Genomic DNA, 26,833 nt, shown 5'->3' with positions numbered 1-26,833 from the left:
TAATAGCAGAAATAAAAACCTCTACAGAAAGATTGAGACATAGTTGAAGAATCCTTACGGAAAACAGAACCAAACGAAAGAGGTGAAAGGAAGAGGAAAAGTCACAGGAGGACAGCAGTGCAGGAGGCCCAGCATCTGAGCAACATGGTTCCAGGAAGAGCCTAGAGAGGACCAACTGTAGGGAGATTCAGAGCACAAACCCAACAGCACGTCCGAGAACTGAGGGCACTGCCTGCAAACCGCCCCACCTCCCAGAACCCCGCGCACAAGGAATTTCCCACAAGCTTCCAGAGATAAGGGAGAACAAAGGGGAAAAGGTCAGAAACCAGAAAGCCTGGATTTCAAGCACCATCTTCTAAATGTGCTGCCATGTACCCTTTCTCTCATAAGCCACTGGGGGATGTGCACACCCCGAGACAAAGGAGTGCACGAGAGCCACTAAACACCACACCCCAACAGGAGATGGGGGAGGCCGTCCCCAGGACGACAGCTGCACAGGAAGCACAGAGCCTGGAACGATTCCAGGAGAGAAGCTGCAGAATGCCCGATGCACCCATTGCCTTAAGAGGTTCAGGCAGCCGGGTGAGAGCTTGAGGAGTGATTCATTTCAAGTTCAGCGCCTGCCATGGGACTGTGGTGGGGACACTGCCAGCACACAACCGAATAGGCAGGTCCCGAGACCTCTTTCTGATGGCTGGGACTGGACCTGCCCTGAACTAGGACGGGGATAAGCCCACTGGGCTGGCAATGAGCAGGTCCAGCTGCTGCCCTAGTGCCCCTGGGTGCTGCAGGCAAGTCAGGAAACCTCAAGTCTTCAGACTGGAACAGCAACCAGAAAAGCTCAGGGCTAGGATCTGGACTGGATCCCTCAAAGTCCAGTTCCAGCCGAGTGGAAGTTTACACTGAAGGAGAGAGGAATAGGACCAGAGAAGGACTCCGAACACTTACACGAAGATGGAGGACCAGTGTCTAAGTGACGGCATTCTGCTCTTAACTGACAACCCCTCTACTGCGCAGCCTGAGGAGGACACAAAATGGACTACCCAAGGGCCAATGGGAGGTGTCACAGATGTCCATCTGTCGGTCACCTCGCCCAGCATATCACATCCCGAAAAACGGAACCAACCTTCCAGCATCAGTAAGATGGCCAAGTGCTTGGACAAACCCATCTTTTTGTTGTTGTTGTTTTATTTATTTATTTTTGGCTGTGTTGGGTCTTCATTTCTGTGCGAGAGCTTTCTCTAGTTGCGGCGAGCAGGGGCCACTCTTCATTGCGGTGCGCGGGCCTCTCACTGTTGTGGCCTCTCTTGTTGCGGAGCATAGGCTCCAGACACGCAGGCTCAGTAGTTGTGGCTCACAGGCCCAGTTGCTCCGTGGCATGTGGGATCTTCCCAGACCAGGGCTCAAACCCGTGTCCCCTGCACTGGCAGGCAGATTCTCAACCACTGTCCCACCAGGGAAGCCCAACAAACCCATCTTTAATCAGTGGACAGATGAGTTAGTCACAGACTGAGCAAGCACATTTAAAACGGACAAAAGCCCAATGCAGGGACCGCCTAGCTGCCAGTCACAAAGCCTCTGTGGTGCGAGTGACCAGTAACCACAAGAGGCCTGCGCAGGCCAGCTGAGCCACACTGTGAAGACCACAGCCTGCCTCACAGAGGAATGCACTGGCTGATCCCATAAACTCTGGAAACAAATTACTCAATTAACAGAAAATGAAACAAACTGAGGTGCCGAGGCCTCGGTGCCCCTTAGCTGCTGATGCGTGTGTGGCAGCCAGAGGGTGTGTACTGCAGGGGGCCACACGCCAGAGACGCCACAGCGCCCTTACCTTTTGACTGTATCTTCTCACAGTTGGGGGAGATGATGACGCATTTCAACTTTTTGAGCTTCAGATGTTTGAGAACTTCCCTCAGCCCCAACACAAGTCGGCGTTTGGTCTTAGCCTTGACTGGATCTTTCTGGTACATACGATCTTGGAAACGAACCAGCTCTTTCAGCAGGTCCGTAACACAAGCGTCAACTTCTTTACTGAGCATCTGGCTGCAGTAGCTGAAAGAAACGTTAGACACAGTCACGTTTCCACTGGCTGCGACACTCCAGCGCACTGCTCCTGGCACACCTCAGATGAGGGGGACAGCATGCCACTTTCAAGAAATCACACTTTGATGAGCAATACTAGTCAAAAAGGTGGAACTCCTGATAGGATGTTATGAAAGGTATGGATGGAGGCATCCTCTCCAGCCCTAACTATAAGGGACAAAAGACCTCTGGGCCCCATGTCCCCAGGGCAGCCACTCCCGGGCACCTCTCCTCATGAAAAAAAATGTTTGGAGAGTCTATCCTGAAGAAGTGGGAGGGAAGGAGGCGGAGTGCCCTAAGAAATTACATACAGAAATTACACAACGAGAGGGGAACCCAGATGCAACGGGCTGTCACCTCACTACCCGTTCCCCCAACCACAGCTTGGATTCAAGGGCACCTCTGGCATCACGGCACTAGGACCTCTCGGGAGCAGATTAGGTAGCCCTGGCATGTGTTACAACCAGGTCCTAGCCACCTTCCACCGGGAGGATGCAAACACCGGGGCCCAGATGAGCCAGTGGGCGAAGAACTCAAGGCCCAGTGTCAGAGTGAGCACAGTGCCCCAGGCCCCACTGCAGGCACAGCTGCCAGGCTCACTCACTCCCTGAACCGCCGGCTGTGGATCTTGGGGCAGGCGTCCACCTCCTTCTGGGGCTCAGCTCCCAGCTGGTCTTCCGACTTGCTCTCTGCCTCAGAAGCACAGGACACCAACTCTTCTGTTCCCCCTGGAGTTTTAGAGAAAGAAGTCACAGCATGGCCCCTCTAGGGCTCCACACACAGACTGCGGGGACTGAGGCAGGGAATGCTCAACAGCGGCAGTGTCGCCAGAGCAGCCAGACTCAGCGGCACACAGCCGCCACATCCAGACACGGCCACCGAGTGTCACAGCAGGCAGAGGAGTGATGGGAATGGCTTGGGAAATCAGAAGAACCGGGCGACTCTCTGCACTGCCTAGAGGTGCCTCCCCGCCCCTTATTTAGTTATTTCTTATTTTTATTGCGGCAAATATTTGCAAAATTTACCATTTTAACTGTTTTTGGTTTTTTTGGCCACACCACGCAGCATGAAGGATATTAGTTCCCCAACCAGGGATGGAACCCGAGCCCCTGGCAGTGAGAGCGTGGATTCCTAACCACTGGACCACCAGGGAATTCCCTAACCATTTTTAAATGTGTGGTTTCAGTGGCCAAATTTATTTTTTAATTTTGAAATTTAACCTGAAGTTCTTATCAGTAAGTTTTAAAAGCAGGTTTATTAGTTCTCAATTTTTTTGCAAATGCTTGAAACCATTCCTTTATCAAATAACCCTTAAAAGAGAAGCTGAACATCTAAACTGGGAAAGCCACAATAGGTGTGTTTAAATCCATCAGACAGGATTCAATAACAGCTTACAACACTCAAATTATTACTTCTAGACACTTCCAAAGTGCAAGTGCAATAACATCACCAGAGGAAGGAGTTCATCCACCAGGAAAGACAATGTCCCGTGGCTGGCCTCTCCACCACCCATAGGCGTAGCTTGTAAAACCCCTGGCAGCCTGTATGGCAGGAGCCTCTAGGCTGGGTGGCAGTGGACCCAACCCCAAGATCCACCCCGGGGAAATGCCAGCAGGAGGGGGGCTCACGTCCCCTATATACATCCCACGCTGCCACAGCACCTGTGCTTCTAATAGCCCCAAAGTGGAAACGCCCACAACACTCCCATGCCACCTGGCACGTTTGTACACCTGGATGCTATGCAGCAATGACAATCTGGTACTACCTCTACAGGCCACAGATATACTGCTGGCCAGAGGGGCACACACTACAAGATTCCACTGGAACAAAGCCTGAAAGCTCACGGGTAGGGCTGCAGACAGGGCTGAGGCCTTGAGCGGGAATCATGGGGACTGTGGGGCTGATACAATTCTGAACTTGGTATAAAGTCCTCAAGCTATATGCTTCTGATTTGTGTACTGTTCTGAATGTATAATTCACTAAAATGCTTACTTAACCCATTTCTTATATGACACCATGTCTCACACTTGTGGGCAAGCAGCTCTGCAGTTAATGGTGTTAATTCTCATGGCACTTCAAATTGCGAGGACCATCCAATGTCACACAGATCGAACTCAGGGGCCTCACCCCTCTGTCCCTCTCACCCCTGAGAAGCAGAGGCACCAGAAGCTCCACCTGCCCATAGGGACGTCCTCTTACTGTCAAGTTAGGAGACTGAAAACTTCTGCATTCCCAAGGCCCAACGCCCACATGCTTTTACCACACAGGGGCAAGGGCTGGGCAAAGCCCAGACAGTTGGCTGTGCATACGGCCGCCCCCGCTGAAGGATTCTTTAAGAAGCAAACCAACAGAACTCGGTACCTGAGGGGTCAGGCTGCCCGAGGGCCTGGTCGTCACCACCGCTCTCTCCATCTTGCACATCGTCACTGGCAAAAGCTGGGCTCACAGCATTTTCTTGGAGACGCTGTTGCTTTCTCTCCTGCCGCTCTTTCAAAATAATCTTTAAAATTAAATAAACGATCAAAACATCTAAATACTTGCACTTAAAAATAAGCTCTTCTGCAAAATAAGCCACCCAAGTTAAGCTGGTTGGCACTGTGCCTGTTTGTGCCCTTACTCCCCACCCACCCTCTCACCCACAGCCCAGGAGCAGCATGTTCCCCCTGGGTGCACAGAGCAGGGCATGTGAGAACTGGGCTCTGATGCAACTGTGCAGCTCAACTGTTACCTGGCCCCAGGCAAGACATGCCTTCCTCCATCTGAGACCCACCACACTCCACAGGCTGCTTTGAAAATTAAATCAAAGAACGTGTGCCAGGAAGTGTCCAATATTTACCAAATCTGAGCATTAGACAGATTGCCTTGGGTAGAACGAGGGTAAAAAATGTGAATGAGAACATACTCCCCCATTTCTGGTTTTCTGTCCATGTCATTCCAAAGCATTAAAATAAACAAATAAGGCCTCCCCCTCCAGCAGCTAAGGCACCCTGCTTCACTCGCTCTAGCACACCATGTGGGAAGAGCAAGGGATCATCTTTCAGAAAATCGTGTACCCATCTTGACAAGAGCAGTTTCAAATGAGAGTGAAGGTTAAAATCTAAAAATGTAAGAGTCGAAAGGAGTAACACAGATACAGGAGAGTCTGTAGGTTTTCTCGCGCCCAATTTCAAACAAAACACCACACACCTTCTTCAACGAGGTTGGCTTCTTGGCCTTGGGGACCTCCCTCTGCTTCCCCTTCTTCATCAGGGGGGCGCTGGAGTCTAAGGGGTTGTGCGGGGTCTTCACCTGGCCAAAGCGGTGGCCCTTCTTCCCTGACATGGAGTCTTTGGAGAGGACGGGCACCGCCCCGACTACAACACAGTAGGGACACATGGCTCAGGCTGCTGCCCGCCACCTGCCTGGCTCCAGAGGGCAGGCTCGCTGCAGATCTGTCTCAGGGGCTCCTTATGCTGCCTGCCCATCCCCACAACCTTCCTCATCCTCATTAAATTGTCCCTTAGAGAACCAGCTTCCTATCCCTGTAATCAAATCTCCTATATTGCTCCTATGTTGTAATCAAATCTCCTATGTTGTAATCAAATCTCCTATGTTGCTCAGTAAAATCTGATGATGTGTGGGTCTCATTTTTTGATTAAGAATTTTTCCAGGTAGCTTGTACTTAAGATTTAAGATGCCTTTTACTCCACCATTTTCAGTTGACACTGCCTTTGCAGGAGTTGGCCACTGGCTTCCCTATGCATACCTTCTACCTCACTACCTGATAAAATCCTAGTTATATTTCAAGTTGATTCTCTTGAGTTTTCTAGACATAAACATACTTTCCTAAATTCCCTGCACAGTGTAAATACATGACCACAATCACTACTCAGTACACTTCAACTGCATACTATGGTTCTGTTCTACTTCCCACCTTGTTCCTGTTCCCAAGGAAATAGTTAACTTGTTCATACTTTCCCCCTACTTTTTAATTAGGAAAATTTCTAAACACATACCAAAGAAAAAGAGAATGTATAACAACAAACTCAGGTACTCACTGTCCAGCTTCAACAACCATCAGTATTTTTCCAAATATATTTTACCCACCCTCCTTAATTTTGGAATATGTTTTAAAAGTGCTGTGTAGACACAGGGGTGACTCCTGGAAAGGCAAGCCAAAACCAAAATAAAAACAAAAAAAAAATAACTGAGCAGAGACATCAACAACCACACACTGTGAGGAAGACAGCCACCAAATTCAGACCAAGGCAGTTCCTTACACAAAACAAAACAAAAAAACCCCAGCACAATCACTACTTTCAGAAGGAAAAAATCAAATCCAGAGTTGCTACAATATATTAACTGAAATATTCAGTATTCAACAAAAAATTTTTCAAACTTCCAAAGAAACAAGGAAGTGTGACCCATACTAAAGAAAAAAGGAAGTTAACAGAAACTGTCTTTGAGTGCTCCCAGCTGTGGGACACAGATGACCAAGACTTCAAGGCAACTATGAGAATAGATGAAAACACAGGATTTCATTAAATACAAATAACAAAGGAGAAAGGCTCAGTAGCAGATTTGAGATGGTAGAAAAATCAGTGAACATGAAGATAAATCAATAGAAACTATTCAATTTAAAGAAAAATTTTAAAGATTTTAAAAGATTGAAAAAATGAAGACAGCCTCAAGAGACCTGTGGAGCAACAACAAACATACCACTATACATATAATGGGAGTGCCAGGAGAGGAAAGAGAAAAGACAAAAAATATTCTGAAGAAATAATGGCCCTAAATTTCCCAAATTTGATGAAAACTTTAATCTACAAAGCCAAAATAGGATAAACATTACCCAACCAAAGGTAGGATAAATATAGAGATTCCCACCTAGACATATCATAGTCAAACTGTTGAAGGTGGAAACAAAGAAAAACTATGGAAAGTAGCAAGGGAAAAACAACTCACCACAGAAAGTGGAACAACAAAACAAGTAATATCTGACGTCTCACTGTCAACAATGGAGGCAAGAGGGCAATGGAATGCCATTCAAAGTATTGGGAGAAAAAAAAGTCAACCAAAAATTCTATACCCGGCAAAACTATCCTTCAAAAAATGAATGTAAAATATAGATATTCCTAGATAAACAATGACAGAATTCATTGCTTAATTTACTTATTTATAAACAACCACTTTATTTTTAAGAAAATAGGATTTTTAAAGTAAAGGAAAAAATCAACAAAGGAATCAAAATGGTACTCTATATTTAACATAAAATAAAGCAGTTAAGGATGAACAGAAGAATAAATAAGACTCAGAAAAAAATAGCAACAGCAGTAAATCCAACCAAAGTAACAATTACATTAAACATGAATGAGTAAAACACCCCACTCAACAGGCAGAGATTGTTGGCCTGTATAAAAAAGAAAGCTCCGACTATATGCTGTCTACAAGAAACGTATCTTAAACACACCGTCTGCTAGGTGGCCAGGGCTACTCTTCCCTATGCTGCTGGTAAAAGCATTCACCTCCTCTTTAATCTGACCAGCCAGTTGGGAAGGCCTGACTTGGGCTCCAGAATAGACATAAGCCTCCAAAGGCCTTTGATTTAAGTTGTGTTCTGGCACAAAAGCCCCACATAGGGGTACTTGGTACTGGCTCATCTAAAATAAAGAGGAACCCTGAATTCCTCTTACCTAATTTTTACTTTTTCTGCAAAGAATGGTTCCATTACTGATGTCAAAAAGGAAGGTGATGGACATGTCAGTATTTGGGTATTCCTGGGATCTCTGACCAAAATGTCCTTTCAATACTACCAATTTCCCAATCTTACAATCTGACAACCTCAAATACTTAAAAATATCATCTGATTGAAGGCCCCCACTCCTTGCAAAACTGTTTATGTACTTCATACACAACTGCATCTAAAAGGTCCAACTTGAAACTAGTTGCAAAATAGCCACCTCATATAGCCTCAGAGGTAGTTCCCTCACTTTTCCTGCTTTTACCTTTGACTGGAGATCTAGAATGCTCAGTCAGTAGTTTACACACTTCCCTGCAGGCTCCCCAAGAAGCTACATTCTTCAGAATCAGCGGTTGGCCAAGCACTTTGCAGATTTCTCTGGAAAGGCCAACACTGCAGGCCTTTACCAAACAGAAGATGAGCTGAGAAAAGCAACTTTGAGGAATATCTAAGAAGGCAGTGGTCCCAAGTTTTGATATATGTAAGAATTACTCACACATGTGATGTATAAAACTGTGGATCCTGAAATGAATAAAATTACCAAAATCATTGAGACAAAGAAATTTAAATACAGACTGGATACAAGATGCTAGCAAGAAATAATCATTAATATTATTAGACGGGAGGATGGCAGAGTGGTTCAATTAAAAATAAAATCACCATCAATTAGAGATACTGATGTATTTACAGGCTAAATGACCTGATGTCTACAAGTACTTCAGAAAAAAAAAGTAGAGTTCCAGATGCAACAAGACTGGCAAAATGTTGTTAACTGATGGAGCTGGGTAATGGGCACATGGTGGCAGTATTCATCATATTCTCTCTACTTTTGATTATGTTTCAAATTTTCCACCACAAAAAAGTGAAAAACAAAGACAAAACAAAACAAAAAATCCCACTGTGTGCTTGTTAAAAACACCTACTGCCCTTCCCATACCAAGTGGTTCTAGTGTACCACTTCTGAGGTGTTCCTGGAACCTGCACTTTCAGCTCACTCCCAGGCAGTGCCATTGTTGGCAATCCTGGGGATACTGTGTGAAAAAGAAACACTGGGTTCAGGGACACACCGTCGACTGGTGCCTCAGCCACACTGTACATGGGCTAAATTAACTGCATTCAGACATTTTAAATTTGTACTCTGGGCTTTTAATAAAGGTCACTATGAAACTCACTAAAACTTACTTCTGCTGTAGCCATGAGAAGGCTATTTGGGAAACTGCTGACTATATCATTCAGCAGCCCATATAAAATCATCTGCCAGAGAGTGTTCAGAATTTTCAGCTTCAAAATAATCCCACCTCCACCCCCATCAGAATGGCTAAAATTAAGACCAACAACATCAAATGTTGATGAGGATGTGGAACCAGGAGAACATTCATACATTACTGGTGAGTGTAATATGGTACACAGGCAGTTTGGAAAACAGTCTGGCAATTTATAAACTAAATACCACGTGGCCCAGCAATTCCACTCTCCCAAGAGAATTAAAAACAGACACTCAAATACTTGTACATGAATAATCACAGCAGTATTATCCACAACAGACAAAAGGTGGAAACAGCCTAAATGTCCATCAATAGATAAAGAAATTGTGGTCAACAGAATATGATTCGATCACAAACACTGGTGAAATAAAATACATGAATATGGATGAACATCAAAGACATTAAGCTAAGTGAAAGCAGACTGACAGAAAAGGTCGCAAACTATATGATTCCATTTATATAAAATGTCAGAATAGGCAGATCCATAGGTAGTTGCCAGGGGCTGGGGAAAGGAGGAAAATGGGGAGCTTAATGGGTAGGAGTTTCCTTTTGGGGTGATAAAAATATTAGGAACTAGACAGAGGTGATGGTTACACAACACTGTGGATGTACTAAACGCCACTAAATTGTACAGTGTAAAATGGTTAATTTTATGCTACATGAATTTCATCTCAATAAAAAACAAAAAGAACTACTGACATACATCTACAGTGTAAGTAAGTCACAAAAATATTGTGTCGAGTGAAAGAAAACTTACACAAAGAAGCATATACTAAGATTCCACTTACATGAAGTTCTAGAACAAGGACAAACTAGTCTATGGCAGAAAAAAAATCAGAACCATGGTTGCCTGCGGGTAGCAGCAGGGAATGACTGGAATGGGAAGGGGCTGAGGAAAATTTCAAGGGTGCTGACGATGTCCTACATAGCCACGAGTCTACGTTACACAGTTACACATTTGCCAAAAGGCTTCAAATGGTGCACTTAAGATCTGTGCATGTCACTAAATGCATATTTTACCTCCAAAGGAAAAGAAGAGCCATAAATAAATACTGAATTCTAGTAAATGATATGCATGCTGTAACACTTGGGGGTAAAATACAGTGGTGTCTGCAATCGACCTTAAATGCAGCAAAAATAAAAAACAACATATTGATGAATGGATAAATCGGGGTCAGCAAACTTTTCCTTAAAGGGCCAGAGAGCAAGTATTTTAGGCTAATGAGCATATGCGTACTGCAATGCTCAACTGCCACTATAACTCAAAAGCAGCCACAGATAATACTTAAATGAACAAGTGTTGGCTGTGTTCTAATAAAACTTTACAGCCAGCAGCCAGCAGGTCATAGTTTGCTGACCTCTGGAAAAATTACGAGATTGAAAAAAATTAGAATCTAGATGGTGAGTACATGGGTGGTCACTGCATGATTTTATTCGGCTTTTCCAGATGTTTGAAAATTTTCAAAAGAAAAAAAATGCTACCTCCCTCCCCTGAAGAGACAAATCATGTTTATCCTTTCTGGGATTAATGCCATAATAAAATCACCATCAGTTAGAGATGCAGATTGAGGTATTTATAAGTAAAATGACATGATGTCCACAAATTGCTTTAAAATGCTTCAGAAACCAAAAAAAGTAAGCTTCTTTACCATTTCCTTGGATACCTATTTTTCACTTTTAAAGTAAATAAACTGCCTCAGAGGGAAACATATTTAAAAGACTATGGTGGCAAATGTGCATTATTTCTCTGTATAACATATTGCCAATTTTAACTATCTTGGCTCTAAGAGGTGTTTCAGAGGAGAGAATGACTGCATCACTACCAAGCCAACACTGCCACCCGCTGCGTTCCCATGGACAGGCAGGTAATTCATTTCAATCTGGTGAAGATTTATAACCTGTACAGGGCACTTACGTAAGACTTTTAGGTACACCAAGTCATCACATCAAGTGGAAAACCCATAAACCCATGTTGTTGTTGTTTTTAATGTTTATCTATCTATTTTTTGCTGCATCGGGTCTTAGTTGCGGCACGTGGGATCTTTTGCTGCAGTGTGCAGGGTTCTCTATAGTTGTGGTGCGCAGGTTTTCTCTTCTCTAGTTGTGGCGCGCAGGCTCCAGGGTGCGTGGGCTCTGTTGTTTGTGACACATGGGCTCTCTAGCTGAGATGCTTGAGCTCAGGAGTTTTGGCATATGGGCTTAGCTGCCCTGTGGCATGTGGAAACCTAGTTCCCTGACCACGGATTGAACCTGCATCCCCTGCATTGGAAGGTGGATTCTTTACCACTGGACCACCAGAGAAGTCCCCAAAACCCACCTTTTAATAAGACCTATTTCTTAATATCATCGTACTTAAATAACTTTAAAAATTTTGTGATAAAATACATATAACATAGAAACTACTATTTTAACCGTTCTTCACTTCACAATTCAGTGGCATCAATTACGTTCACAACGTTGTTGGAAACATCACCACTACCCATACCCAGAACTTTTTCATGCCCCGAAATAAAAATCTATCCCCATTAAACAATAACTCCTCATTCCCCACTCCCCTCAACCCCTGGTAACCGCTAATCTACTTTCTATGACAGAATTTCCTTCCTTTTTAAGGCTGAATATTCCATTGTATGTATATACCACCTTTTGCTTACCCATTCATCTGTTGATATACATTTGGGGTGTTTCCATCTTTGGGCTACTACGAATAATGCTGCTATGAACACTGGTGTACAAGTGTCTGAGTCTCTGTTTTTAATTCTTTTGGATACATTCAGAGGAGTGGAATTGCCAAGTCACATGACAACTCTTTATTTGGCATTCTGAAGAACCATGGGACTGTTTTCCAAAGTAAGTGCACCATTTAACATTTCCATCAGCAACAGTTCCAATTTCTCCAAATCCCCACAAACACTTGTTATTTTCCATGTTTCTGATTAGAGCTATCGTAGTAGGTTTCAAGAACTGCCTCAGTGTGGTTTTAAGTTGCATTTCTCTAATGACTACCAATGTTGAGCATCTTTTCACATGTTATTGACCGTACATATACCTTCTCATGGAGAAATGTCTTTTCAAGAGCTCTGCCCATTTTTTAAATGAGTGTTACTGAATTGTAAGAGTTCTTATATATTTGGATCTTAAATCCTTATACGATTTTCAAATATTTTCTCCCATTCTATAAGTTGTCTTCTCATTTTCTTAATAATGTCATTTGGTACACAAAAGTTTTTGATTTTGATGAAATCCAATTTATCTATTTTTGCTTTTGTTGCTTGTGCTTTTGGTGTCCTTTCTAAAAATTCATCACCTAATCCAAGGTCATGAAGATTTACCTCTGTTTTCTTCTAAGAGTTTCAAGTTTTAGCTCTTATATTTAAGTTGTTGATCCATTTTGAGTTAATTTTTGTATATGGTGTGAGGTTGGCGGTCCAACTTCATTGTTAAGCATGTGGAAATCCAGTTGCCCCAGGACCATTTTTTAAATGATTGTTCTTTGTCCTTTTAATGAACTCAACAACCCTGTTAAAAATTCACTGGCCATAGATATGTGTGTTTATTTCTGGATTCTCAATTCTATTCTACTGGTCTATAACTATCCTTATTCCAGCACCACATTATTTTGATCATATATAAACAACTTTTGATTACAAGAAAAAACAGTCACAAAATAGTCTACTGAAAAAGACTTCAATCATTTGTCTGAAATGAAAAGACTCTTTTACCTGAGAACACCACTGGTTTGGAGGACTGCTTTGCATTCTGGGAGTGCTGCTTCTTTTCCAATGCGGTTAGCATTCCTCCCAAATCCAACTGTACTGGAATTTGGCTCTTCTTTCCACTACTTTTAAAATTATTCTAAAAAGTTCAAAAATCAGAAGTTTATTTATAATACTATATTTTACAAATTGTGCTTTTCATTTTATGATAAAAAATCATATAATTAATAAGATAAAACAGATATAGGGACTATAAAAATCTTAAAATTAAAAAAAATTAATTAAAACCCCAGTCAATTCCAAATTATCTGCCAATATTACCACCAAGGTTGTTTATTTTCTCCTCCTTCTTTCATAACACTGGTTTAATTAAACCACTTACACGTCTGCATCTCCATTGTGAATAACACCATACATCTACAGATAAGGAACCAAGACTTTAGTATAAAGTCCTGGGCTACGAAAGTTTATGTGTGGGGCTAGCTGGTTGGTACTACTGCCTCATTAACACCATTCGCTCTCCAATTGCCTAAGTGAGCCAACCAAGTGCCATGAAACCATGGAGGCATGACCAAAAATTTATACAAGTCCAAAACACACCCAGCAGGTGAGTATTATATTTAGGCGCAAAGTCAGATACACTCTAAACAAATGTTATTTCTGAAATCATTCTGATTTGGGTTTTGAGACTGTATAAGGGTGTACGGACGTGTTGTCTCTTGTGCTTTAACACCTCCACTCCTGCCCCACGCCACTGTTCTCTTCCCTGATGCCAAATTCACGCTGGGTGAGGGCTCATGGCAATGGGTGAGTGCTAAGCACAGCACAGGCAGCCACAGAGACCTCTGCAGGGATGGAAGATAACCAAATTACAACATAGGAATGCAAAGATACATGGGTTTAGAATTTTACTTTTCACAAATGTGAAAACAATCACCCCACTTTGAAAGGCAAAATGACAACGAACATGCCCAAAGTATGCAAGTTCTCCATCTAGATTATGAACTACAAGTTCATTCCTGAATCCACAGTGGGGCTAAGGCAAGAGAAGAATCATTTCTTCCTCTGATCCTGACTACCTGAGTGAAATGCTGGTGGCTCTCTTTTTTCCTTCTGTCAGACATTACTGCCTCACAAAGAGATTCTTCTGTTTCCTGAATAAACTAAGCCAAAGTTTTTTCTTTAAATCCAAGTTAGGCAGTTTGTGTTCCTCTCCTTTCTGATACAGCAATGGCAGTTACCAATAGCCTAATTTCAAAAGTGATAAAGCAGTTTTAGCTTAAGAGCAACTTTGTTTCAACACACTGGATGTGGTTCCCCAATGAACAAATGAATCAAAACAAAACCACCTGTCCCCATACACAAAGAAGTCTGGAAAGCAGTTTTTCTCAGTTTAGTTTAGCAAGAAAAGTTAAGCCAAAAGCAATTGTGGTTTCAATCTAAAAATTACCTGTGGCTGCTGTTTAGACTGAAATTTCGGTGACTCTACTCTGTCTCTTCTTTCAGATGCAACTGCCAGATTGGGAAACTCCTCGGCATCCTAAGTAAACCACACACCCTTTAGCTCTTCGCAAATCACAATTATCAAATAAGCCCAACTACAACCTGCTCCTTGGTCTTATTTTCTTTCCATAAAAATATCCTTATAAAAGTGCTCAAAGGTGTTATAAAACAGTCAAAACAAAACCAAAAAACTAATGTAAGTGCTTCGGCTTTATTTCACTCTTAGAACAAAGTTAAGGACCACAGTTTGAATCTCCCTGCTCCAGAGGCAGAGAGCAGGGGCCTCAAGGATGTGGGTTCACCAAGCAGTCTACGAACTGCCCCAAGCACACTGGCACAAGAGTGTTCAAGCACCCATCCTTCAACTATGCTTTTCTGTAGGGAAACCATCAATCTGGACTCAGGGGATGTAAGCATCTTGTCACATGTGCTGATCCTAGACTAGAAAAAAGAAACAAAGGAACAGGTCTCTAAACAATGTTTAAATCATTTTAAAATGTCTTATGTGCTTCTGTCAACATTTTAGGGACCCTGGAGAAATTATGTGAAAAATGTGGGCAGAAATAATGAGTTATTTGTTGGCCCAAACAATAATGCTCTACCGCAGTCATAGGTTTTCAAACATGCAACCCCATTACTCTCAAGGGAATGTTCAAAAAGCTCTGGGAGCCCCTCGAGTTTGTGGGGACACCTCGGGCTTGACCCTAAGCTGGCTGCCTGGGAGTACTGCTGAGAGACCCTTCTGCCAGCACCAGGAGCCAGGCTGCTGAGTCTGGTACTGCAGACCCATGAGAAACATAATCAGGATCCAGGATGGCTCCTTGGAGAACAGAGACATTCTTGGAGTATCACTGGACAACAATTTAAAGAGCACTTTCGGAAGTTCATGATATTCTCTTCTTGACCAGGGTCCACGACAGATCTACAGTATTCTAAGTTTCTCTCAATAGTGGAGCATATTATACCAAAACATCTAGATAGAAAAGAAGGCCCTGCAGAAGCCAGCATGCCAAAGCAAAGGAAAAAACAGACCAGAAGATACTGAGGGGTATATATTAGTAGTAGGGCATACACACCATTAAATTTCAATACAAGTAGTTTTTTCTCTAGGCCATTCATTCGTTTACTGAGAACCTGCTATGAGATGGGCACTGCACTGGGGACACCAAAATGAAGAACTGAAGAAAATGGGTGACAACTATTTTCTTTAGCACTACAATTTTTTTTTTTTTTTTTTTTTTTTGCAGTACACGGGCCTCTCACCGCTGTGGCCTCTCCTATTGCGGAGCACAGGCTCCGGACTCACAGGCTCAGCAGCCATGGCTCACGGGCCCAGCCGCTCCGCGGCACGTGGGATCTTCCCGGACCGGGGCACGAACCCGCGTCCCCTGCATTGGCAGGCGGACTCTCAACCACTGCACCACCAGGGAAGCCCAGCACTACAATTATTAAAGAAAATGTTGGAGAATTTTTACTTCAGCAACCAGTATGAACCCATTTCTATTAAGGAAGACCCATTTATTGTATCAAACAAGGTGAGTAATAAATGTAAATATACTTCAATCCTTGGTGGCTCTTGAACTGTCAGGACTTCATATTTTGATTTAGACTTTTCTTTCTTTTTCTTATTCTTCCTTGAGGCTTCATTTTGCTCAGGATCGTCACCTTGTGATGCTCTGGACTAGAACAACAACAACAACAAAAAAGCAAAAATCATGGGTTTTTAGGACCATTTTTAAAGTCTTTATTGAATTTGTTACAATATTGCTTCTGTTTTATGGGTTTTTTTGGCCACAAGACATGTGGAATCTTAACTACCCAACCAGGGATCGAATCTGCACCCCCTACACTGGAAGGCAAAGTCTTAATCATTGGACCTCCAGAGAAGTCCCCCCATTTCTGTTTTAAAAAAAAAAAACTTAAAACAAAATAAACATCTTTATTTATGTTTTCAGGAGCCCTGAGGTAAAACAGACAGCAAGTTGTTAATGGAGGCTCCTAGAGGGGTGGGGACCAAAGGGCTATGGGAAAAGGACCTTTTCCATAATTAGATCCTTGTAGTATTACAGGTGCTATTTCAGTAATAAAAATTCACAATACAGAAAGTTTTAGAAGGGGAAAAAAAAACATTATGACCACAATGCAAAGCCATCTGGGTCATAGGATTACAGGAGATCCTCATTTTCTCATCTTTATTTTGGGACTTCTCAAAAATAAACTTTTCTTACACCTCTAATTAAAAAATAATTTTTAAAAAGATGCTGGGAAAATAAAATAAAATCTGTTAACTCTTAAGAGTGTTAAAAGCTCATTTAGATGGTGACTTGGTGGTCTACTGTGCAGCCTGCGCCCCGACACCAGCAGGGCCTTGGAGCTGACCAGTCTCCATGTGTACTTGGAGGGGCCTCACAGCCGCATCCTGTGTTTCACAAGTATGTGCATAAAGCTGTAGGGAACAGGTACACAGGTCTGACTTCACCATTAATTGTTACCAGCAGAGATTTCTCAATCAACCAAGCATAAACACACAGCTCCTGTTTGTGTGGGATGGTCTAAGACACTTTCGATATCAAAAAGTATTCTAACACTCAAAAAGATAGGAAACCAGCACTAAACAAATATGACCATATTTCAACTTAAAATGTTATCAGTACACAATGAAAATCAAACCCAAAATCTAGCCCAGTAAAAAAGGCTCTTCAAGAAAGAAATCTAGGGATTGAAAAATAACAACTTAAAATTATTTGAATTGAAAGGAAAAAATGGATTCTGAAATGCTATTTTATAGTAAGTAGCTGCAATTAACCAAGAATCAATTAACATACATGATGATCGCAAAATGTGGCACACCATTATCTTGCTACCAGTACCTGGTAGGTAAAAGCAATGTAAAATCAACAGACAAAAGACTGCAGTATTTTATATACCAGAGCATAAGCTACTGCCAGCATCTCTCTTGTAAAGAATTCAAAATGGTCCACAGATATTTTAAGACCATAGGTCTAACATGCACGTCCTTACTTGTGTATAAAAGCTACCACTTGTGTCCCTAGACTGTATTCAATTCAAGTACTGAATACAACCAACTCAGATCAGTGCCTACAGTACCAAATGAAACACTTTCAGTTAGGATTTGAGAAAAAAAGACAATCCAGTGGTACAGAAGAGCAACATAATCAAACTGTGACACGTACCTTTTTAGTAGGATGGACAACATGTTTCTCTTTGTACGAAGGCTCCGAAGATAAAACTTCAGAAGATGACATACTACCATTTTTAGGATCTGCTGATGAAGCAACCATCTTTAGGTTTATCATGGAAGTAACATTTTTAGGGGCTGGTGACAGTTCTGTAGATAATGTCTGCCGAACAACATAACCCATTGGTGTCCAAGATAATTCTGCTCAAAGATAACCAAAATTGTTGAACAATCCCAACAGTAAAAAGAAATTCCTTAGAAATTCCAAGCATGCATTACATGAAGTACTCAAGAGCATAGTTAAATTAAGGTGTTGTCAAGAACATTCTCTTGGAAACTACAGTATCCACTAAATTTGTTTTTCTTCTTGGAACATGCAGGCTGAATTAACTTGTAAGGGGAACTGACTTTCCTAGGAACTGTTCTTTTAACTTAGAGGTGCAGGTGGTAAACAAAAAAGTTTCCATTAAAAAACAATAATCCACAAATACATCCACGTGGCAAACACACAGATATAATGAGCTAAAGAGCAAACTGTGGCCCTACTAACCTTGATGTGTACCTTTAACATCAGAAATCAAAGATCACTAAACTTCAGCTATCGCAATAACTGGTAATTTATTTCTTTCTAGAACATAGGCATAAGTATGGCAACACTACTCCGTAGGTGCCCATGAAACTCTATATACAGACAAAACAAAAGGACATCCTTCAGGACACGGGCAGGTCATGTCAGCAGCCTGTGGCTACCCCACAGTGGGGAGACAGGCTGTTCTTGTCACCACACAGCTATGCATCTTCACAGCAGTTGCTAAAGTGAAGGTCTTTTATTGAACCACGTACGTACCAAACATGCTAACGCAATAGAAAACACACCTGTGAATAAATCTAGAATAATTTTGTGAAAAGGTCTTCTGTTAGGACAAGCTACTCACAAAAACTTCAAAAGCAGAATCTACTGAACTCTCTCTGAATATCTCACTTCTGGGCCAGGTCAGGACAGACCAGCAGTTCTCAAAGTTCTGAGACTCCTAGGACCCTTTCAGGGGTCCACAGTCAAAATTGTTTTCCTGGTAACAGGAATGTGCCATCTGCCTTCCCCACTCTCACTCTCCCATGAGCGTAGTACAGTGGGGTTTTCCAGAGGCTGTACGACAGAGAACAGTGAAACAGGTGAATGCCGAAGCAGATCTCCTGAGCCAGACATTAAAGAGCTGCTAAAACGTAAAGGCTGCTCTCCTCTCCTGACTAGTTTTTTAACTTTGGAAAATAGTTATTTTTTTTAATTAAAATGTGCTATGTTAACCTGTAATGGGTTTATTGTTACTTTTAAAGTGAATTAGTAAGTATTTTGTATTTCTCAGTTTTAATTTCAGATATTACAAATATTGACAGTTATCCAAATAAACAGAAATTCTTTGGGGTTCTTTTAAAGGGTATTAAGGAGGTCCTGAGACCAAAAACTATGAGAACCACTGATATAGGTAATGCTTAAGAAAGTAATCATTTCTGAGTTCATAAAATGTCTCACTTAACCGAACAAACATTTCATTTAGAATGCTTTACTTGTACGTAGTTTACACTCCTTGTGCATGGATGTGGGATCTCGTTTGCTTACTTCAGTCTTCTAACAATGATGCCAGTTTATCAACCCATCAGCTGCCTTAAAGAAGGCTTTAAAACAAAAACATTTCAGTTGCACTAGACTGAAAATGAACTAAGAAAACAGACAACAATAGACAATTTTTATATTTTAAAATAATATTTGGTAGCCCACTCTTACCTCTTGTACATGAAGAGGGACTGGTAGCAGCAGTATCAGTTACAGATCCGGTCCGATTATTATTCTTCACCACTGTTTCACCCTAAGAAACAAACCAGTTCTTTTCTTACTATTTCAGAATAAAAGTAATCATTATTTTTGAAATATATAGTTTCCTTCGCCATTCTTAAAACCTGCAAAACATACGCTAATTAAAAATTCCAAACACGTAAGTACATTATGTGAAAAATTAAATTACTTTCTTCTGCCAAATCTCATTCCCTAGAGGAAAAACCATCCACCGTCTACAGCTTAGCTAGCATCCTTCTATTTCTTTGCTTAGGACATAAACATTTGTATATTATTTTAAATGGATCTCCATAATGGGATCACACCACACGCAGTATCATGTAACTTAGGGAAAAAAACCCAACATACAACCAACAATTTCCAAATCAGCACAGATGTACCTACACGATTCTTAGAGCCGAAGTGCCCACTGTGAATGCAAAAGCTGTCGTTCACCACACCCCCACACCAAGGCTCAAAAAATCCCTGAACATACCCACAAAAACAAATACAGGCCTTCTAATACGTACTCCCTTTCACAGACAGAAAGCTGCCACACGCATGGAAGAGGCACCAAACGACACTTGGGGACAAGTGAGTACATTAAGAGAGACCTCAAAATGACCAGCAGCCAAGGTGAAAGGAAAATGATAAATTCACACTGAATGGATTTAAAATAAATTCTGGAGTTCATATGTTTCATAAACTTATCCATTTTACCATTCCATTACATCTAAGCCTAGTTAAAAAAAAAAAAAAAAAAAAGAATTGTTCAGTGGCCAAAATAGCTGATTGATGAATATGCCTTGTGCTACTTCTCTGCTTGGATAGTAGAAGCCTGTTAACCTCCAAGAGCTGTTTCAGAACAATGGAAAGAACATGTTCCTTAACTAGGACAGAAAGCCCCCATTTTCAATACAAATAGAAATGAAGCAAAATCCTCCATGTGGCATCCGCTGATTCCTGGCCCCGTGGTAGAGCTCACTAAGGGCCTGGAAATACCTACTTCACCCTGGGCCTTCCTGCCCCAGGGCCTCCCCAGAGGACCCACCACTTCCCTACAGACATCAGGCAGGGCTCTCTGGGCAGGCAGGTGTCACTTGCTAACCTGCAAATTCCAAATTATTGCCTGACAGATGCACACCATACCAATCTTGCAGGAGGTGCCACCTAGAGCACCCACCCCATCCCAGGAGTGCGGAGCTGTCTGCTTCAATCCACTGCAGGACTGAGGCCCAACCTCTGAACAGAATCTCGATAATTTCATTTCGCTACTACCAAATGGATGCAAAACAAGGGTGACTGGGGAAGTGAATTTTTATTTTTAATGAAACATTTCTGGAAACTCCAAAGGCATGGGGAGGTTGGGAGTCTGGCAAAGAGAAAGGTTCTCCCTTCTATTAGCACCTTTCTCAGCTTCCAAAACACTGGGCTAGTCCTGGAGGAGGTGATGTGGCATCAGCATAGCTCTGTGGAAGTGACTGCACACTGAGAAACAAATTCTCTTCCGGCCCCATCCTATAGGCTGCTGTGTTCTCTATGGGGCTCCAGATAGACACAGTATGTAAAGGCAATTATGTTAACTAAAAAAAAATAAATTCATCAAAGGAGAAAATAAAATAACATAAATGATTAAAACACAGCCTGTTCTTTGAGTAAACGTAACTTTTATGCTCACCAAAGCCAATGAAACACTAGAAATGGCTTACCTATTCTAGAATGGTTAAGTAAATTATATATATCAATACCAAAGATTCAATGCAACAGTTATATTTTCAAAAAATATTTTATGACATGGAAAAACTACCACAAGTTTTGAAAAATTCAAACACAAGCTTGTATCATACATGTGTATCCTAAATTGAAAGGAATGCCCCTCAATTCCCACAATGTACCATTAAAAAAAGAATAAGTGTCAAACATGGTTTTCTCTTGGTTGTACAGCTTCAGACAATTTTTTTTTTCCTGAATATTTTCCTCATGTTGAAAGATGTTACTAATACCATCAGGAAAAAAAAGGTTTCTTTTAGAGGGAAAATGGGAAAAAAACAAAAAAATACTCCACACATAATTCAAGAGTGTGAATATATAAAGCAATGAGTATGTACATCTCCCCACATAGCATGATATGTCTTACTTCTTGTCCACATATGCAGTACTCATATGTAACAAGTGACCATGACATAAAGTGTCAGTCATGCTTCCACTCACCCTGGACCCGCTGTACTCTGTCCTACTTTTGTACAGTGCTCACGGGTTTGGAATTATCCACTGACCACCCATGATGAAAGCATGGAGCCCCTCGACTACTCAGCTATTCCATACACCCAGCCAGGGCCCAGAAAGCAGTCACAAAGCTGCCTAATGAAACTGTGATTCTTCTGTATCAGTCAATCGGCCTTACTTATCACCACTGTGTAAAAGGAAAACACCAAGGTATGATAGTCTAAGGGTCAACATGTGGGGAATGATTTATTTTCTGCACATTATAACACCAAGGTATAATAGTCTAAGGGTCAACATGTGGGGAATGATTTATTTTCTGCACATTATAAGCCACTACCATCAAGTCTTCAGAGGGTTTAGTATCCAGGCACCCAAGAGAAGTGCGAGGACAGGAAATGGAAATCCTTTCTCCATTCAAGAGGTAAATGAACTGGTGAGCTGTTTTCTTCATTGTTTCTTCTTTCTCCTTACCTCCATACTGGGATGGGCCCCAATTTGTCACAAGCCATTTTAGGGACTACTAACCCAATAAGGTTTTTTCCTGGAAGTCTCAAAATCAATCTGTTTGAGAGGAAAAATGCGTCTATTTGATGGAGTAAAACTTTGAGATCAAATGGTGAATACAGTGCAATTTAAAATATTAGGCACTGAGTGCACTTATTGCAATGACATTTTCCGTATCATTGACAAGACTGAGGTGCAGATAAAAAGCCTGGAAAAATCAGAAGTTACACTACACAGTTTTAACATTACTATTTGATTTAAAAAAATCTCTTTCCCTGTATTGGAAAAAGTGCTACCAGAATGCAATGGTAGAAACAACATTTTCACAATGTGCTGTGGAAGCAGGAACCTGTGCTACAATCCTCTCCTCCTGAGACACTGCAATGCTTTCTAGCCACCAGATATGAAGACACTTGCTAAGTGATTCTCTGGAAAGAATAGCCACACCAGGTGTTACAGCTGACTATAAACAGTTCAAACAACAGAGAAAGTCACCTAAGCGAACTGAGAGGCCCCTCCCACACCAAGATGTGAAGTGTAGTATTTGAAGTGATGTCCTTGCATCACTACCCATCACTGAGGAGAAAGGAAGAAAGAAGGGAACAAAAAGAGCAGGAGGCTGCACTCACCTCTGCTAACACTGCAGCAGGTTTCCCCACTTCTCTTAGAAGAGAAACGTCAGTAGAGGCAGAGCGTAAAGGCCCCCACTTGAGCTGCTTTTGTATCTCTGGTATCTCACTGTTCTCTCGACCCTGCAGTTCAGGAAAATCCAACCTGGTAAATTCAAACTCAGGTTTGGAGGCAGATCCACTTTTTTCAATGATTCTGGATTTCCTGTCTGTTCGTTTATAATAACCATCTGTATTTACAGAATTAAAAGTAGGGGTAAAAATTTAGATGTTGTCTAATGACCTGTACTCACACTTAAATTGCAGAGTAGAAAGTCTATTGCTATTGATGCAACACGTTATTGTCCAAACAGCCTAATTTTTTTGTAGTGTTGTTAACCTTCTCTGTAACAGTGGAAAACATAAATGACCATGGGGGCCACCAAGCAGAAAAACGAAAACACACTGCAAATTTTAGGAGTAACTCTAAAGTGGATGAAATAGCTACCTTAACCTGACTGTGCAGCTGGGCATTTCAATTATTCTTAATACACACTTTAGAGATTTGTGAGATTAAGGGGACTCTTACAAATTTTCTTTAAATAATAAAATTTCCGTGTTTTAGTTTGCTGAAAGAAACTGCAGAGAAACAAGTAAAACGAAACTTATAAGCTCTTTCCCATCTTTCTCCTTCAAATGCAAATGAATGATGCTACAGGTTACAATGCCATAAAGCCCCAGCATTTTTTAAATTATTTAATTGTAAGGCTAGAGTTATTACAGTTAACTGTTCAAATTTTCTTTCATATTACCATGTACCAGATGGTTTATGAGTGAAGTCAACACCAAGAGAAAAAGTTACATATCAAGTAACAATAAATTACACATGTAAATAAAATGACAGACCATTCCCAGTAAGTACGCTATTACAAAGGTTTTAAGTGATCAACGTGATCAACGTGCAATAGTAAGTAATTTACACGAAAAAAACAAGACGTCATGTATAATCACTAACTTTCAGCCAGAGACTGGAACAGCAGTTTTCAAGACCAGAGCAGACATGTCCTCTGAATGACTGTCCTGCCCCAGGTTTGGTATTGTTTAGGATGGGATTTAAACCACAGTCAACTCTCCCACGTATTAAAAAGTGTCCCAACAGAATACCAGAGAAGCTATTTCAGGGATGAACATGATCAAATATAGTACAAGGGATGTGACTGTAATTCACTTTTATTTAACAACTGTTTTGAGGCGGGTGATTATCACCTACTTGCTATGTGACTTAACAGAAGTTCTTGCACAAAACAAGGTAATAACATGTTAAGGACACGTCATAGAGCCCACACAAACAAGTTCCCTCCCCGGGAGGAAAGGCCCCCAGGATCCCACAGGAAACCTGATGGCCTCAGTTTTTCATGATGAGTAAGCCCACAAAAATAGTTCAAAGAACAGAGACGTTTCTGGGGGTAGACAAGGTAGGAAGACATAACATACAGAGCATGTTATTTTTACCTGATTTCAAACTATTCTCAGCATGAATGGACATACGAGGTGAACTTTTAACTGATTTTAGATCAGATGATATAGGTCCATCAGTCTTCTTAGTGTCAAACTTCTGCTCATCACAGGTTTTCTTCTGCAGGAAACATTAAAAAGTAAACATAATTGAAAAGTAACATATTAAAAAGTAACATAAATTCACTATAAAAAAGGCTCAAATCTGCAAATTCATAAGTACAACTCAACCATTTTTTAGAAAGGTTAGACCGTATCAAATTTTAAATATCTCAAAATTTAAATATCTTAAATAACACGCAAGAACTTACCAGTTCTTTATGTTTTAAATGCTAAAGTGATCAACAAAACCAAAACATTTACAGACCTTAAACAGAGCTTTTGTGTCTTGCGGGAGAGGGCACACGTGCTCGTTTCGTGGCTTCACGGTTTGAAAACCTCCGAAACAACCGGGTTGGTTGTAATCATACTGGGAGCCAGGCACTGGGCAAACATTTTGTGACGACTCCAGGGTGTAAGGAGAATAGGCATACGGATGAAGAGGGATCTCAGGAGATAAATACTGAGGTGGAAAAGTTGAAGCTCCAAAAGCCATATCTTCGGCATAGAGTTTCTGTCTAAATAAAATGGGTAAATTTTAGTTGCAGATTTAATACCACAAACCAAGGAGCTTAATATTTTGTAATAAACAAATTTAAACTTTTTACTATTTTTGAGGTCATTTATTCTAGCAATACCTCAAATTAAAAACCAAATAAAACCTCTGAGCACTTTTTCTTAACCTGCAAAGAAAGATGCTGACCTAGTTCTGTTTTTTTCATTACTTATCTGGAACCTCCATGAAAGGACCCTATTATAAGGAACATTAGAAAAGCCCAAGGAGACTCCAGCAGCTTTCCACTCTCATGCTGTCAAATATTTGGAAAAGCCTCTCTCAGCAACCCTGGCCAAAAGAGCTATCCAGACCATTCTCTCAGTAGAGGGAGTTTTTTACTGCCCATCCAACCTCTACCCCGACAACCTGCAGGGCCTGCCTCCTGAGGCCCCAGGTGCCCGCAGACAGCCTGCCCAGCCCCTTCCCTGCTCCAAGCCCACTGCCACATCCTGTGCTCTACTGACTCTTGGGGCTGGAGTTGCAATGGGGGCACTACGCACAAGGCGGTCCAGGAACTACACACGCTGCTAACAAGATGGAACCATCTGTGAACACTGCTACTGCCTCAACTTTCTCAAGCTGCTAGGCTAAACTGAAATATAATTTAACATTGATTTTTTTTTAGCAAATTTCGTATACGGCCAGAGGTTTCAACCATTTTGCAATGAAAGTTGATACAATGACAAAATGCTAAGCAGCTGAGTTAAATACAAATCACTATCTTCTCATTCCTACAAATAAGCACCAGCAGATGTTTCTGTGACTTTCCAGAGCTCCAAATTATCTTGTAGCAAATCAATGAAATCCCAAAGTGTACTGGTCCACTGAAAGGCAGGAAGAGCCAAAGCTAATGATGAGACATCCCATATGATCTTCCAACTGTTCAACTGTCAGGAGATATGGGCGTAGGCACCACTTACTAGAAGTCGTGTTTCTACTCTGCTGCAAGTAAGAGTCTGCACTGAGGAAGGAAAGGAGTCACTATCTACAGGCTAGACCTGTTAACACACTGATGAGAATGTTCACTGCTTTCGCTTCCATGCAGCACTGAACTGCCTGGAATCACCGTCTATTAATTCATGACATTTTATAACAAGTTTAAATCTTATAAGATCTTTTTCTTGTAAGCAATTGATTCTAGTAATGAAATATTCCAGATTAAAACCCCAACGAACCCTTTTACTGACCATTTTCTGCCCCACAGAACACCTGGCCTAGTGCTGCTCTTTGCTGAGAAGAGAAAGATTCAAAGCTTCATCCTGCTCCCCAGATGCTAACCCTAGATGTGAATCTCTGTTTTATTTTGTTTGATGCTCAGAAAATCTAATGGAGGGCAGATGAAGGTGAAGAACCTGTTCTCCACAAAAGAAGATAGGCAAAGAAGATGGGCTGATAGCAAAAAAAAAAAAAAGTTAAAATGACTAACCCAAGTCCAAAACATGGATAAATGAACAAACCAATGAAATTCAGGTAAAGAAGGAAAGGGAGGTGGGAGGAGGCAGGATCCAGTAGTGGTTTTGAAGGCTGTTGTCACCCAGAAAATTTTTCTCCTGTGAATCAGGAGACCTCGGTTTGGGTCACAATCTGGTTTCCCCCTTTGGACAAGTCACTTGGGTTTCTATCCCCTCACTGATCCTTATTCCTCTGCAAAGTTGATATTTTTTCTTTCCATCCCAGGTAAATATAGTTACATGCAGAGAGCAACATACAACACAAAACTTCAAAGAGATAACCCACAGCATCTGCGGTTGGGGCTTCAAATGGCTTGCCTCTAAAGTTCCAGTTGCCACGAATCACTCAGATGGCCCTAAACCATAGTAACACACTTCCTCTATGCCCCACCGTCTCATCTGCCCCCCCTCCTTTTGCTATTAGCAGCCCCTAACCTCCCCTGCTAATCTCTCAGCCCTACTTCCCCTTACCCCATCACTACCGACGACCACCAAGTCTCCCAGGACCCTCCTTCCTGCCAAGCTCAGTAGCCTCTATTGCATGGTGTCTACTTCT

At 41.6% G+C, this 26,833-nt stretch overlaps 1 protein-coding gene across 6 annotated transcripts in view; it reads right to left on the bottom strand.

Moving 5' to 3' along the window:
• SECISBP2 (SECIS binding protein 2) overlaps positions 1–26,833 on the bottom strand; it is a 39,499-nt gene that overhangs the window by 8,314 nt on the left and 4,352 nt on the right. For 2 of the 6 annotated variants that reach the window (XM_082843608.1, XM_082843612.1), the window contains 12 exons: positions 24,539–24,788; positions 24,169–24,292; positions 22,678–22,907; positions 19,271–19,352; positions 17,483–17,688; positions 15,847–15,969; positions 14,236–14,325; positions 12,792–12,924; positions 5,272–5,438; positions 4,447–4,585; positions 2,690–2,813; positions 1,835–2,055 (listed from right to left, as the gene is read on the bottom strand). In XM_082843608.1, the coding sequence (XP_082699734.1) occupies positions 1,835–2,055; positions 2,690–2,813; positions 4,447–4,585; positions 5,272–5,438; positions 12,792–12,924; positions 14,236–14,325; positions 15,847–15,969; positions 17,483–17,688; positions 19,271–19,352; positions 22,678–22,907; positions 24,169–24,292; positions 24,539–24,788 (1,889 nt within the window). The remainder of the gene's footprint in view (positions 1–1,834; positions 2,056–2,689; positions 2,814–4,446; positions 4,586–5,271; positions 5,439–12,791; positions 12,925–14,235; positions 14,326–15,846; positions 15,970–17,482; positions 17,689–19,270; positions 19,353–22,677; positions 22,908–24,168; positions 24,293–24,538; positions 24,789–26,833) is intronic. The other 4 variants (XM_082843610.1, XM_082843611.1, XM_082843609.1 and 1 more) reach the window with 4 other exon arrangements.

Source organism: Leucopleurus acutus, assembly GCF_964270905.1.
Source record: "Leucopleurus acutus genome assembly, chromosome: 7".
Lineage (NCBI taxonomy): Eukaryota > Metazoa > Chordata > Mammalia > Artiodactyla > Delphinidae > Leucopleurus > Leucopleurus acutus.
The sequence above is the reverse complement of the archived record's forward strand: the minus strand, read 5'-3'. Positions and strand labels throughout refer to the sequence as shown.